The following is a 16774-nucleotide window of genomic DNA, read 5'->3' as shown; positions in this document are numbered from 1 at the left end:
CTGAAATATTTTATTGACCATAAGTAGTACTTATTACCTAACAGGTTGGAGACCATTATGTTAGATGCAGTGTTATTGCTGGATATGAACCAGTGATCTAGCCAGTCTCTCTGATATCGGAGATGCCTCTAGCATGCTTTTGCTGCCTAGTCTGGTTTAGTAATCACTGTTGGTAACTCTCTCCCAGTGAGTTAGACTAATTTTTGCAGGGCAATATTTAAAGGTGTAATTGGACGCTGGGATTAGTATTACTGACTGTCCTTTTAATTGGCCATGCTAAACTAATGATGGCAAAGCCCGTAGACCTGGACTTGACAAGCTTGCAGATAAAAAAAAAAGAAAATTCTTCTTTGCAGACATTAAAAGTAGTAAAAAAGTAAGTGTTAAAAATGAAATAATTCTAAAGGTGAGTGCATAGGTTATTTTTTGCTTTAAAAAAACCCACAAAAAGAAAACCATATCACCCAAAAAATAAATCCTAAAATGAAAGCAAAGATTGGGGCCTACCAGCCGTGCCACTGAAGTGGTCTACTTTCTAAGTGGATGAGCACATGTGCAAGAGAATTGCTGTCACTGTGGGCTGGCTCTCTCATCCATACTATAGGCAGTGGTGAACTGAAAGCAAAATCTAAATGACACTAGAACAGAGAAGTGGGTAAAGAGGTCTGACCAGAAGCCTCTCTATATATGTATGTATCTGTATAAAAAAATATGCAATATGAATTTTTCAAAATATTTTTTTAGCGAACCTAAAGGCTGGCAAAAGCACTAAAGCATTCTCGATGGAACCATAGATCTTACAGAAGCCCTTCATTAAACATCAGACTGACATTTGTACTAATGCTATTGCATTAGGTATAGTTGCTGCACTCTTTCTAAAATCAGACTTCCCTGAAGGCAAATCAATTTTTTACTCTGACCCATCTATTAGATAACCTTATTTTACTCTAGGCAATTCAGCCAGTGTGTGCCATTTAGGATGCAAGTAGGGAGCACACACTGCTATGATACAGACAGGCAGCAAGTGGGTGGGTACCTTATGATCTCTGCACTCGAGAACAACTCCTCTCTGTAGATTCTTGAACAAACATGCTATTTTGTGACAATGTTATTGGGCGCTGTTCAAACAAGTATGTTGTTTAGGAGCTGCGGGTGTACTTTGCTATTACCCTGGGTATTCCATTGAATTTTTTTATACTGTCATGGATAAATATGGTGGGATTAGGGGTGGGCAAAATTGCCTTTTCCCATCCATGCTAAGCAGAGACAAAACTGGGGGTAATATAACTTTTTCCACATTCACCTCCTGCGGATTGGAAAAACATATGAATGCAGGATAAATTTCCTGCAGAATAAGAATTCCTTGGTCTGACATTGAGGATGTAAATAAAAAGGAATTCTTGTGCTTCTTGGCACGGTCAGTGATCTCCCATTGTAATGAACGTAACAGTAGTTACATTAAGTTTATTACAATGGTCGGCCCCTGACAGTGGTCTTCAAAAGACATCCCCCCCCAAAAGGGGAGCTTGAGTATGGCGCTTGCCAGGAGGTCTCTTGAGGTAGGCACTGCACACAGATAACACTGCCAGGAAAGTTGCTTTGAAGTTAACTGCGAGGGACTGCTCAATATATTAACCTTAATGCAGTTAGTAATAAGGTAAATACACCTACTAGCCCCTCATAGGGTTTTAGCCACTGTCACAGCCCCCCCAACACACACACACACACATAGAGCGATGGTTCAGGTGCAGTTCTGTGGGTAAACAAATGCGTAAATTCTCAGACTTCTCTTTCGGCATGGAATTTCCAGCATCTTAGCGCAGTTTACAGTGCACGAAATCTGCAACTGTGTCTATCAAATGCCTGTGTAACTAAAACATGGTCTGATCTTTTGTATTTAATTGCTCGCCATATGAGTCTCAGAAACAAGGCCATCAGTCCTATTTGATGTTATTAATTGATTGTGTAAAAGGAAGGTATCTTCTAAAGGTGTCATTTGTGAAATGCTTTTGAAAACATTGCTCTTTTTGTCTAAAGAAAGAACTTGAAGACTGATGTTTTTCTTTTCACTTGATAGTTACTACGTGGGGATGTGTGGAGATGGAGCGAATGACTGCGGTGTAAGTATGTCTCACCTGTTGTATTGGCAGCACTGTTCCATACATGTTGTGCATTAAATCCTCCCTAGCATCACACGGAAAGAGAGGCTGGGGTGAAGGGTGGTGGTAGCTGCCCTAGAAATATTTGTGCACTATTTGAGTTTACTCAGAATCAACCAGTCCTATATACCGTTTACTTGTGTATCATTTATTCATTTAATGAGGAAACATCAATGACCGCTTAACCAGCAAGACTGATTGGTCCCGAGGTGTGATCTCCTTTTGACAAAATAAAAGAAATCTTGCATCTATTGATAAAACAAATGTTTTTTCTCTCATTTAATTTATGTGGTAGAGGAGATTGCTACTTGACATATGCTTAAATTCAGTGAGTATCCTATTACAGCAAAATGTGAAATAGGTTATGTTTTCTCCATCTTCTTGACAGCAATATAATTAGCACCTTTTTCATATGCATGAGCGTTTGACAACAAGCCTTGAATTCATGAATTCAGAATGCACTGCCTATAGTTGATCACTTCACAATGGAAATGTTACTAACATGTGAAAATAGTTGCAATTGGTTTGAAATGATGAGCTCATTATTGAACAAGTTACGCCGTAGGTCAGTTGAGGTGCATATTGTTTCAGAACTGAAAACGGATGTGTTGAGTAATAAGATGTATTTCAGGAAATGACATGCTTATGTTTGCGCTTACCAAAATATTCGGTTAGGCATGCACATGCGTGTCTTCGGTAGACAGACATTGTTGTGAATATGCTCTGCAGCACTGGGCAGATCCGTCCAGGTCTTTGATATGCACCTCCTAGACAGCCACTTTGCTACGCAGTAGCCAATGCTCGAAAGCCACAGTGGCCTTTATGTTTTAAGACAATGCTCCAAGGGCAGAATTGGCTTTCAGGAACAGCCATGTTTTCCGTAACCTATGTCAACGGAACAGTCGTGACAGTGTGTTCCGCCACCCCTCGAGCTTGGCAGCGGACTGGGAATGTGGTAGTCTGTTTCCAGGGGACAACAGGAAAGTGGTCCACCACAGTTGTGATTTGTCTCCTATATATGCCCATCAAAACTGTTGTGCATCCTCAGTTGGTATTATAATTCCGAAGCGGGATTAGCAGGTACAGTGTAATTTGCATGCAGCTCACATAGTGTTTCTGATGATGCACTATGATTTAAAGGCAAAAGCCTGTCTAAATAATCGTGGTCTTGGGATACTAATAGATATAACTGTATTGAAAATAACAACTCACCAGGAATTGGAAGTTTTCTTTGTGCACTGAGCGTGCTGGGACCTCGTTGCTGCCTTTGTGTCAGAGACCTTGTTGTTGCCTGCTCGCTGCGCTGTTAAGTGAGAGTGATTGACCAGCAGAGCTTCGAACTGCCGCCTCCCCGGGGACTCGCTGGTGTGAGCGAGAGCTGCTGTCGGCAAGCTCTGTTCTACGCTCCCAGCTTGAGTCCACAGGGTTGAGGCTAGGGCGGGAAAAGCAACATCTTCAGCCCGGGGGACTGCGAGGACCAGCAACCCCTGTCGGGATCAGCTGGTTCCTCTTCCCCCAGGCGACACGCCCACGGACACGCCCACCGGCGAAACATTTAAAATTACATCTAGTCCCCCGCGACGCGGGACGCGCGCGGGAGCAAGCGCGGAGCTAAGCCCGGGCAAAGGGCGGGCCGTCTGTGGCCGTCCGGGGACGACCAAGGACGGGACGGGCCACCCCACTAACACCTAATCTAGGAGAATAGGTCTATCTGATTACTTGGAATTTAATACTTCCTCATGATGGCCTTAAAAAAACTGCGTTCGAGAACAATCTATATGAAACGCATGGGTACCGACGCAGCTATCAGAAAATCTGTTGATAAATCAATGAAACCAGGTCAAATTTCCAACACTCCGGCAATAACTAAATACTTTTCTACTCTCTCCGTGAAAAATCACTCATTTCTTCTTACGGCAGAAGAAGAAAAACAGCAAAATATCTCAATCAATAATTCGGAACATCAGTTACTATTACACTCTGATCTAAGCAATCATAACCAAGGACCGCCAAACACAGATATTAATCTGGCTAAGATCTCCCTCTCGGAAGAGTATCATCAATCAATCTTAGAGATGTCTCAAATAACACCTATTAAACACCAGGATAATGAACTAGCCATGGAGGTCTCTGCAAGTAATATAACGAAGATCGAAGAACAAAAATCAGTAACTCCACTAAGACTAAACCAGCCACTTACCAGTTCCCCAGAAAAATCACCCAAATTGTACACTAATCAAACTAATCTCACTGATTTCTATTTTTCTAATTTAACTCAGGCAGACACCGTTCCACCCCTATCAAAAGCACTTTTCTCCCTACAGGACATTTTGGAATCAGTTCTCACCCACCTTGGTCAAATTTTATCTAACTCAGATGACACCCTGGATGTTCAAATAGGTATCCTTAAGTTCTTGGTGGAAGGAAAAAAGAAAAAAGAACTACCTAATGACTTACCTGACAAACCTGTAACGGTTAACCGAATACCATCTGAAGATGGCTGCAAAAAAAGAACAAGGCCTCTAACAATGCAAGATGCAAGTACACAAACATCTGATGTGATAATAATTGAGACTAAAATCAAGGAAATAAGAAAAAAGAAAAAAACTCCCATAACCTATTCTCTTAAGAAACTCTTCAGAGAAGAAAAGGAAAACATCATCGAAAATAACATCAAACACTATCCCATTTTTTCCAACAAAGAAATTGAGAAAAGTCCAGGTCTGACAGCTCTTGACAATAAAATACATTCAACAAAGGTTATCCAAGTACAGGAAATAAAACAGACGGGAAAGACCATAAAAAACAAAGACCTGAAGGAAAAAATGGGAAAGAAAAAGCGAAGAAGACCTCTGAGAAGAATTGAAAAGAAAAAAGGGAACAAACTTAAATTTCAAAGATACACCTTTGCTAACTCGGTGAACTCCTCAGTGACTCAAATACCACCACTGGTGAAACCTCTGAACCCAAAAGCAGAAGAATACTGCCCGACCTCAGAAAAAAAACTAACAGAGCAAAAAATTAATGATACAAAAAATCCACAAGATTACAAAATATGGCAGTGGGATGGAAATCAATCAAAACATTTAACAATAGAATAACTTTTTCCCACTGACAATATGCCGCTCAATCGTGGAAGAATAATTAATTTATTACAAGAAATACCTTCCCTGAACTCTCTGACAAGTAAAGAAATTGACCTAGTACTCTTTCCGAAAAAAGAAAATGACAAATTTGTACAAGTGTCATTCTTTTCTCCAGTTCTCCCTGGAATAATTATAAGAGAGAAGGAAATCCTACAAAAGAATGGCTATGATGTAATCTCAATACCAGAAATTAAAACCAATTTACAAAATATAGCGGCAACTAGACAATCTCATACTAATAATAACCCCAGCTCAGAAAGGAGAGATCATGTATCAAACAATATGGGAAAAGATATATTAAAAATACAAGTAATGCACGGCGAAAGGTTGGTTTGGTCCCGGGATACTAACCCAAAAGATAAAGAGAACAACCAACAATCTTGGGCATGGTTATCAGAAGCATTAAACAGCAAAAAAATGGATAATCCACAACAACATCAGGTTTAGCAAAGGTCTGAAGCTTTCGTCATGGAATCTGGCCGGGAAAACCACCAACAAAATGAAAGATGCAACGAAAGATTATCCAGATATCCTTGCTCTGCAGGAAACATGGTCCACTACTCCCTTCACACAAAAAGGATATTATGTCTATGAAATCTCCGCAAAAAAATCTAAAAGGGGTCATGCGAAGGGAGGTATGGCAATCATGCTGAAAGAAGATTATTCTTGGTCACAAGAAATAATTGATACATATTCACATAACCTACAATGTATCAAAGTACAATTTAAATTACAATCATCTGATATCCATAAGAAAATACTACTTTTCAATATCTACGCTCCACCAAGTAAAAAATATGACCCTTTATTCGATCATCTACTAGAGACCATAACTAACATCCTCGAAGATCAACATCATCTATCATATATCATTATGGGCGACTTAAACGCTAAAATATCGAATAGTGAAATAAAGAAATGGTCTATATTATTTAAGGAGGAATCACTGGAAATATCACTCCCGCAATTTCCAAAAGGAGTAAAGTCGGATAAACGAGGAAGCTCATTATTATCATTCCTTCCAAGCATAAATGGGATAATATTAAATGGAAACATCAATGGAGATAAGCCAGCTTCATTCACTAGGCAAGGAAATGGAGTCCCTTCTATTCTTGATTACTTCATATGCGGGAATGAAGTAAAAGAACAAATTACCCAACTGTCTGTTAAATTCAATGAGGAAAGTGATCATGCACTCCTACGTTTAACAACACTCTGGACGCCACAAACTACTTTCCAGAATGAACCCATATTCTATAAATCCAAAATGGAAGTAAACACAGTCCAGCGCCGGATCTATTGGGGTGCGGAAAATTTGGATTATCTGAATGTACTAATAACACAAACCCAACTATTAACTGCCATTTACTCTGATGACCCTATAAAGAACTATGAAATTGTATTGAACGAACTTAAACACGCCATACAAAGTAAATCAAAACAGGACAGACCAACACAAAGAAAATGTGCCAGCAAGAGCAAAAATTGCAATCAGCCAACTATAAAAAAACTCAATAGGTTGATTCGAGCTCAGTACTTGAGTTACTCGTCAGTAAATAAAGTTGAAATAAACAGACTAAAGAATCAAATTCGAAGACAAAGGGCTAAACAGGAAAAGTTGAAACAGGACCGTAATTGGATTGATATCCAACTAGCGGCAAAGCAATGCAATCAACGAAAATATTGGTCTTTGATAGCGAAGATGACGGGAACTAAAAAGAAGCTAGAAGCAATCCCTGTCTCTGAAGATGACTGGGGTATATTCCTAAATGATCTATACAAACCCAACCTGAATTTAATGGTGAGAAAGGATATTGAACAAGAAATGGTAACCAATGATATAAAACTCACCAAGACCTCGGCAGTGTCTATTGCTCTGAATATCAAAAAGGCAAGAAGTACGGGCGCATCCGGCCCTGATCAGATTCCTATCAAGGTTTATCAAGCTGACCAAAAAGCATGGGGCCAGATGCTCGCGCCATTATTCAATTATATATTTGACTCCGGGAACATTCCAAACTCGTGGAAAGGAAGCACAATAATTCCAATATATAAAAAAGGAAAAAGGAGTATAGCTGGAAATTACAGACAAATCGCTCTAATGGATGCTGGCGGTAAGATCTTTGCTGCAGAAATACTTGACCGGCTGAAAACTTGGGCATTCTCGAAGGGACTAATTCCCATGTTTCAGGCTGGGTTCCGACCGAACCATTCAGTTACGGACCATATAGCTACCCTTCAATTTTTATTAGACAAATACGTAACCGGAAAATCTCAGCCAATATATGCAGCCTTTATAGACTACTATACTGCCTTTGACAGGGTGGATAGGCCGACACTATGGACAAAATTGAGAAAAATGGGTATCCCTGAACCACTATTACAATTAATTGTGAACCTGCATAGTAATACCTGGTGCCGAGTTCAAATGGGGGGTGACAGGGGCCTGTCAAAGAAAATACTAACACCTAATGGCCTAAAGCAAGGGTGTCTTTTGCCCCGATTCTATTTTCCCTATATCTGAGTGACCTACCATTACATTTACAACAAGGGCTATGCACTCCACCGAAAATGGCCGCTCAGCGCATACATGCTCTGCTGTATGCGGACGATATAGTCTTGTTCGACCTGACACCTTTTGGACTCCAAAGTCTTCTAGATATCTTATACAACTACTCGAAAGAACACTTCTTAATTCCAAATATAAGTAAAACTAAAGTAGTTGCATTTTCAAACAAGAAAAAAGATGTGAAGTACCAATGGAAACTGGGAGGAGAGACTTTGGAACAGACAAAGGAATATACCTATCTTGGTAGAATCTTTTCGCATAATATGAATAACAGCAAACAAATTAATCATTTAAAAAGGAAAAGTGATCTACATGCCGGGGCGATGTCACGCCTGTACACGACTACTGGAAGCAGGCATTTTTCAGCATTAATAAAAATTTATAGAGCCAAAATCACCCCGGTTCTATCTTACGCCTCTGAACATATTCCCCTAAAACAATGGAGTTATATGGACTTAAATGAAGGCAAAATATTAAAAAAGTTACTGAAAGTTTCCAATTCGACACCAGTACAGGCACTAAGATTGGAATGTACGATCACAAGCGCATATGCGACATCAGTAGCAAGCCTCATTAGGTGGGCCTATAACCTTCTACATTCCAAAGAGGGTACCCTACGACATTTGTTAAAAATCGAGACTTTTAGTAAGGATACCATTAACTCTACATTTCTTAAAAACTTGGGAGAGGCTTTTTGTCTAGCAAAAATGAGTGCAGAAATGTTATCATCTTGGACACCCGCACAACTCAAACTATTTTTAAAAAATTTTTCTCCCAAATTGAGTCACGAGCTAGATCACTCCCACTGCACTAAATTATCTATGTACAAGACTTATGCTGACTCCCAAGAATATAAGCAAAAACCGCAATATCTGGAATACACTCTTACTCATGGTGCAAGGCGCGCGATCATGTTGTTACGTTTGGGTATACTCCCCTTATTATCCTTTACCTCTTCCTGGAAACAAAACAGCACCTCGCAATGTAATCTGTGTCAGGGGGGCAAACAGAATTTACAGCATCTGTTCTTTATATGTCCAAATAAAAATGTTGTTATTGCTAGGTTATCATGCTTAGAGCCCATATATCGGTCTTGCAGGATCGTTACCGCAAGGGATTTTATTTCAGTATGCGTTAAGCCACCAAATGAATATGTTTGTTATAAGATTTTTAAATTTTTGAAAATTTCATTGAAAATGTATTAAGTTGTAGGTAAAATCAAATGTATTTTCTTTTAAATAATTTTGTGGTCCTCGAAAGAGTACCGAAACAAAATAAAAACTTTTGACTTGACTTGACAACAAATGTAAGCAAGATGTCAAAGGTATAGTCTTTTGATTACATTTCCCAGCATCTCATGGTGATTGTTGCCCCACCTCCCCCCTTCCCAGATTGCCTGAATTAACTGCCCTTTGAAAAAGTGCAGTTAACCTGTTTGAGCTTAATGAGGCATAGACAAGTTCGGTGTTTGTAGGTTGTTGAACGTAATCAACCGTTATTTTAAGGGCGGAGAATCCTGTTATTTACTAGTTGTATTTCCATGATGTGACTCATTGATACTTGCAAAATTGCTATGTGCTTTGCATTTAAAACCAATGACAATATATTTAAGAAAAATAATGTGCCATTTTTGCACCTGCCAAACCTTTTAAATGCACCTGGCCCTTGGTTTGGTACCAGTTATTTTTCTGAAATCTACTGTTTGTGATAGTTTATGAACATGGTACATTTTGTAAAATGTGGGTTTACCTAAATTACTTCTGTACCTCTCTGTACAGATGTCCAAGTCAGTTATATTACATTGATTCAATCGCAAGTGTGTTTTGTGTTAAATTGGAGTTTGTGTTGTACAAAGGTATAGATTTCTGTTTATATCCATTACTCAGGTGCACTCTAATTTCCCCAACAGAGCACTCAGTGCATTAAACTGTAAATACCATTGCTATAAAAAGAATGCAGAAGCAGGTGCTCAGCTGCAATGTAATGCATTGCACGTTGAGGCCCGGATTTGCAGAGCTCCTCTGACGGCTCCGAATGGGGAATAATGTGTTGATGTGGTTGTACAGATCCGATTTGTGCACATTGTCGTCATTACAGATCTTGTTTCCCTGCACTAATTTCTCCACGGGATATGTGTAGGAACTTGTGTGGGGAGGAAACCTTAGGAGTCTGGTCATTTTGCACTACTCTAAAGTTCTAAATTTGGTGTCTGATTTAGGCCTCCATAAGGGCATCCTCCATGCAAACCGGTTTGCACGGGTGTCTTAGTTATGAGTAGGTCTGAGTTTTCCACTGCTAAATATCAGTAGGTCAAACCTGCTGAAATATACCATCTGAAAATACCTGGTAAATATCGGGATATGGGAATTGTGGTGCAAAAAGCACTCATCCACATGTTAATCTCCATTGCAATTGGGAAACCTCCTAATATGGCTTATTTGTCACACCCATTACATACTTAAACTCAGGGTATTGGTATTTAATACCTGCCATCAATAGCTTTCCAGTCAACATTTAATGAAGGCCTTAGTAATAGCCCTAGCACTTGGAATGAGAGCCTGACCTTTGTATCTATTTTGTGATGTTGAAAAAGGTACAGTTGCATTCAGGGACTCCCAGGCTAGGGTCTGTAAATTATTTTCAGTTGAAAATGCAGGAAGCAACATTTCACAGATTGTTGAAAAGAAGACACCAGTCCAAAACAAAACAAAAAAAGTTTTAAATGGAAATATGGATAGCTCTACAATTATAGTACTATGTTGTCTAAGCTTCATCTCCGCTGTCTTGTTTATGAATGTACATACCTTGTGAATCAAAAGATGTTCATTCCATGGCTGTTTTATAGTAATTGCATTTTCTACTTGCAGTTGTACTAAAACAGATTCTTAATTCCCATGTGAACTGGTAGGCACTAAAGCGGGCACACAGTGGCATATCACTGTCTGAACTGGAGGCGTCTGTGGCATCACCTTTTACCTCCAGGACGCCCAGTATTGCGTGTGTCCCTAACTTAATTAGGTAAAGCAACAGTTCTTTTCTCCCATCATTACTGTCACCCTTAATTCTATAGTGTCACATTTTAGAGGTTTACCACATCTACCACCTGATCAAATTCAATGTTTTCTTTGTTGGCCTGTCTTCTCTACCAGATTTTTAATGTCCTGCTTCAAAATAATTATAAAAATCTACATCTCCCCTTTCTTTTTGTGATCTCAGAATATGTTTTTGTTCATAGAGTTTTCTGTCTTTGTGTGTGTGTATGAATTTGTTCGTGTATCCTCCGTCTCGCAGCATGGTGATAATTGCCCTTGATTATGTGGACAGTCAGGTTGTGGTAGGGCGGGGCAGCGGCAAACCTCAGCATGGCAGTGTTGAAAATACTGCCATGATGATGTGACCATTCCACGTTGCAACTCTGCAGAGTGGCTAGTGAAGACCGCTCTTGCCAAAGACCTAGAGGTCTGCGAATGTCTGGGATTGCACATCCGTGCAGGACAAATCTTGTGGATTTCCCAGCACTCCGATATCACAAGCACCATGATAACTCTTAGGATTGCTATTCCTTGGCAACGCAAACACCCCACGCCCACCACAAAGGGGAATCCGTTGGACTGGTTTGCTAGATATTATCATGCTTCTTAAGGAGATGGGAGTAACTGGAGTAGTGTCTCACTCCTCTGAGCCCTGGGGAGCAGGAGGCAGAAATAGGGCCAGCTTCGACCCAGTGGGTACCCACCCCTTGCCCCTTTAAGCCACATGAAACTCGGGGACCAAACCGCCACTCGATTCTAATTTGGCCTAGGCACAGGGGAGGTTTGCTACCTGATTGGGGCTTTCCCCGCTCCACCATTGCCCAATAATTGTCAGCTGGGTGGCGAGTGTCAGTTCCTTGGTGGGAGTAGGCCATCGTCTCTTCGCCAAGGTGAAAATATAGGCCCCACTTTATAATATGCGTGGTATATATGTGCAAGAAAAACATTTTTGTAAACTATGAAAATTATTTCTTAATGTTTTTCTTTTCTCAGGGAAGGACGTGCTGCTTTAATAACCTCCTTCTGTGTGTTTAAATTCATGGCCTTGTACAGCATTATCCAGTATTTTTCCGTTACTCTCCTTTATTCTGTAAGTATTTATCTACTAAGACTAAGTTTCATGTGCAACTGTTTGTTCCGATTGCCTTATCTAAATTGTCCTGCTTTAAGTACTTAGTGGGGGAGAGAGAGCAAGTTCAGCTCAAGGACATTGTTTGAAATGTGCGATCTCCTAAGTCTTTCCCATTTACATTAAATGGTGAAACCAGAGTAGACAGTGTTTTAAATTTTCATGTTTTCTCCTAAAAAAGCTACAATTATGTTTAAAGTGGTTCATTCTTGCTTTTGTTTTCAATGGTGCAGTGAAAGACACATTTTCTGAAATCATCTTCCTTATTTTGCTTTAGCTGATCACTCATTCACATTTATTTACAGCCTCCTACCTGGAAATAGCAGCTAAATCAGCCAATATCCTATCCAAGTAGCACCATGCAACCTTGTGCCTCTTTTTCCACAACCTCTGATTATCTGATAGACATTTCTAGCTGCAGATTCCTTACTTTAGAATTATCCCCATACGTCAGACTGGATCCGGCCATTTTTATTGAGCAGTACCCAGCATGCCAGTAGGCTGCTTCGTTCGGCTCCCCGTGGATCGTCCACGCTGGAAGTGACTTGCTCAGTGCCCACATAGGCACCACTCCAGTGCACTGACATCAGTTCTTTTCTTTCCGTGCCAGTCAGCGCAGATCCAGAAAGAGCTACCCCCATTCATTTTTTGACTGGCCTTTTTCAACTTTAAAAAAAAAGTTTTTATGGGATCCTTTCACCTGGTGTGGCATATGTATGTCCTCTTAAAAAGAAAAAAAAAGCTGGTTTCAAGCCCTGCGGCTCCTTTCGCCTACAGATGTCAGTGACGGACCCGCAACTTTTTTGCTTCTGGTGTGTGCAGCACGACCTGTGTAGACTGCCGCACCATGCACCCAAACGCCTTGAGGGAGCGTTCCCTCAAGCTCCTTGCCGCTTGACATAAGACAGTGCGACAGTCTCAATCCAGGTGGCGCAGCTCTCTACCAGCGACATCATTGCTTTTAAGTTTTCCGGATCCAGTCCGACTCCTAGGGGTTGTACAACAGGTGAAGAATCTGCAGGTAGAAGTATGCACCAGAAAGATCGTTCCCACAGGTAACTTTTTCTTACAGTGCTTCACTTTACCTCTGATGCAACCACTCAAAGAGCATTCTTTCGCCACATTAATTTATGTGTTTTAGATTCCTGCTTCAAGCAGACTGCCACATTGTTTATGGTCCTCATTATGTTTGAATAGACTATGTATAGTAGTGTTCCAGACTGTTTTTCAGACACATAATTAACCATGTTTAGCCATATCTCTTATTCTGTAGTAGTCCACGAGCCAAGTGAGACCAAAAGACACTATTCGGTTTCCGATTGCGCTCATTTACTGTGAAAATACAATTTAGGTTCAAGGTTTTAGAACAGTGTTATTGGTGTTTTTGTAAATTGAGTTGAAAAATAACAACTAGATGCAATGTTTCAAATATTCATGATGTTTTCTTTGTAGTAAAATAATTTACTAGATTAAGAAATTCTATTGGATAATGAGGAGAATAATGCAGTGAGGATGTATAGCAAATGTCAACCTGAAAGCACAGCAACAAGCAGGCAGCCTTTTCTTTTAAGATTACTAAAACTTCTCTTTCCCAGGGTTTTTTCTAAATTGCATAGTGCTCAAGACACAAAAAAGTCAATTTGAAACTTAATCCTGTAAAATGTTGTCATATTTACAACTTTATAGTACTCTCAATCATTTTATTGAGTATTCTCAGGAAGCTGCAACCACAGTAATTTTCCTAGCAGTACTCCTAAATTTGTTTTGTGAATTCCATGTTCAAATGAGGTAATATACACAAGTTTAAGTGCTTTTTCGAAAATGTCCAGCCAAATGTAAATGTACTTACTGTTCGTTTTCCTATTTTGAAGCTTCCTTCACTGGACCCCCACCAATTATGGGGTTATTTATTTCCCATTCTTAAACTGGTTATATATCTACCCTTGTCCATGACAGAAGAAAGGAACAGATGTACAAACATATTTTCTGGTTGCACACCCTGTGTTTGGGTGATTTGCAGGATTTGCAGAAAGAAAACATGTTTTTCTCATGTACAAACCTCATTAAGCGATTCAGTAACTTGTTACCAAATCGGTAAATGAGTTTAGGAAACCATTCGTCAACGCTATATGGAAGGGAAGTTTTTAGGGCGTTCCTTTAATATAGCAATTCCTTCTGGTGGATATTAATATTTCGCAACCAAAATCCGGTCACAAAACCGCAATATTTTACCGACCCCTGAAAGATGGTGGTAACCCGTTTCCAAACAGGAAGGTGTCCCTAAGGAACCTCTTTATCTTTTGTGAATGGTAAAAAAAAAACATATTTTGTGAGTAGTTGTTGGTCCATGGAACCAATGACGCCTCTTAAAAAATAGTTTTGAGAACTTTTTTTTTTTTTAATATGCATGCCAATTTCCTTTAAAGAAAATGGGCTGCATTAAAAAAATGCTTGCTTTAAAAGCAATTGCAGACATGGTGGTCACCAGACCAGTGACGGCAGCAAATCATAGTGGGTTGCAATTTGCGACCAACCTAATCGGTATTAATGAGGTAGGTTGAATTGCAACCCACTGCGATTTAGTATTTTGAGAAATGTCCTATTAGTGCATAGGTCAGTTGACAAAAACTCAGTAATGCTCAAATTGCAACCAATTTTCTCGCATCCTATCTTAGTACATCTAGCCTAAGTATTTGAAAATAGTTTCTGTAGGGATTTGCCTCGCAAACAATAGGCTACCCAAAAAATGTACAAATGTATTGGTTTTCACCTGCTTCACAAGGTATTCTCTACTGAAAGGCATACTCTGTGCCCCTTGTTGCATTTTTTACTCCTAGGTAATATTACACCAAGGTGGTGTAGTATTACTTGTAAAAAAATAGATTTACAAGTGTATACTTACATTTTGCCCATTACAAAGATGAATTTGCAGTTGTGGCATTCGCGCTTGCAAGATGAACTTGGGTGCCCAAATGACCATGTGAATCTGGCTGTTGTACTTTTTCTGTTGATGGCCAAGTAATAAAATTAACATTAATGATTTGATTTTATGTATTCATGTTTTTCTTTACTGAAAACTTGGCTTGGTGAGACAGATATTTCATTGTGGATTATCATTTCTTTTATAGATACTGAGTAATTTAGGAGATTTTCAGTTTCTCTTCATTGATCTGGCTATCATTTTGGTGGTGGTGTTTACTAGTGAGTATATGGCTAAACTACTATTTTATGACATTGCACCATACGTTGTGGAGTTTTATCCCATCCCGTTCTCTTCTGAGTATCAAATATTAAGCCGCTTTTGTGCAATTACAAGCATACTGCAGTGTTTAGTTTACATCTCCATCTTGAAATTAATAATACACTCTCTTACAACACTCAGCAAGCGGATATTTACTCCTGGAACTGAACACCAAGATTCCTGTCAAAAGTTTTGTTTTCACATACAACTGTCGGGATTTACCATGTTCTTGAATATCCATTGTTTGCAGGATAACCATTTGATCACAAGGCTGTAGGCAAAGACGAGAGCCCAGTGTTCTGCCCAAGTGTTAGTCAATTATATTAATTATGTTTGTGCTTTTTAACAACTGTTATCATTTGATCTCAAGTTCAAGAGCTGTGCGCCATCATTCCTGAACCTTAGGAGAAAGTGTTCTGTAATAAGTAGAAGCCTTTCTTTTATGTACTGTGAATTTTAATTAAGGATGGTGCTTATCTAAAAAAAAGTGTTGCAGCCACAATGCTGTACAATACCTTAGATCAGGATTCACTTTTCAAACATTGAGAATATCTCACTTTTTGTGTTTTCCCTACTGAAAAGTTAGAGATGTTGTGATGTCACTTCTATAAAAGTAGCAGAGAGGAAACATTTAGGCACAGACTGAATCACAGTAACATTTGGAGTGTTATGTAATATTTAATTATAGCTGAATGTGCTCATACCATTTAGTATTTGTACTTGTACTGCAATAATATAATGCCTATATGTGTAGTGTTCCATCTTGATCTGTAATTTGCTTTGCTAAGCAGGAAATGATTAAAGTTGTTACAAATTGCTAAAGAGAGGATGAACCCTGTTTATCTGAATACAGATGTGCGCAATCTAGCCTCAGATTGCTTACCTTAGAATATTCCCCAGGCGTAAGATTGGATCTGGAAAATCTTGAAGTGCCTTTGCGTGCCAGTATGTCCTCCACACCAGAAGTGACGTGTGAGGTACCTATATTGGTGCCACCCTAGCTCACTGATATTAGTTCTTTTCTTTCGACGTCATCACCACAGATCCAGAAGAGCTGCCTCAGTTCTTTTTTGGACTACCTTTTCAACTTTTGTGAAAAAAATATATTTGTGAGCTTATCTACTAGTGTGCATTAAGGATGTCCCCTAGAAAAACCTGTGGGGTTTAAATCCTGGGGTTTCTGTCACAGGCAGATGTCTGTGACAGACCCCGCCTGGATTCCTTGTGATGCCTGGAGCTGGATTAGGACTGCAAGGCCTGCCTAGACTAATGTTTGATAAACCCCAAGGTGGTCCAGGAGCATTTCAAAAGCTCCTGGTCGCCTGACACAGGGTGACTCTTCCCGCAGTCACCTCTGTGTGTTGTCGTTGAGATCAAAATCCTCGTCCAGTAAGCCTCATAAGGAAAATAAGTCCAAGAAGTCAAAACGTTCTTCGACTTCACTGCGCCGGTCCAAATCATTGAGCAAAGTGCAGGAAACAACATTGCTAATCTGTGC

At 39.6% G+C, this 16774-nt stretch overlaps 1 protein-coding gene across 9 annotated transcripts in view; it reads left to right on the top strand.

The window, feature by feature from the left end:
* The window catches only part of ATP13A3 (ATPase 13A3), a 430700-nt gene that overhangs the window by 285396 nt on the left and 128530 nt on the right, over positions 1-16774 (top strand). For all 9 annotated transcript variants that reach the window (XM_078666249.1, XM_078666244.1, XM_078666250.1 and 6 more), the window contains 4 exons: positions 2078-2120; positions 10783-10892; positions 11900-11996; positions 15164-15236. In XM_078666249.1, coding sequence (XP_078522375.1) covers positions 2078-2120; positions 10783-10892; positions 11900-11996; positions 15164-15236 — 323 coding nt within the window. The remainder of the gene's footprint in view (positions 1-2077; positions 2121-10782; positions 10893-11899; positions 11997-15163; positions 15237-16774) is intronic.

Source organism: Lissotriton helveticus, chromosome 11, assembly GCF_964261635.1.
Source record: "Lissotriton helveticus chromosome 11, aLisHel1.1, whole genome shotgun sequence".
Classification (NCBI taxonomy): Eukaryota; Metazoa; Chordata; class Amphibia; order Caudata; family Salamandridae; genus Lissotriton; species Lissotriton helveticus.
The sequence above is the reverse complement of the archived record's forward strand: the minus strand, read 5'-3'. Positions and strand labels throughout refer to the sequence as shown.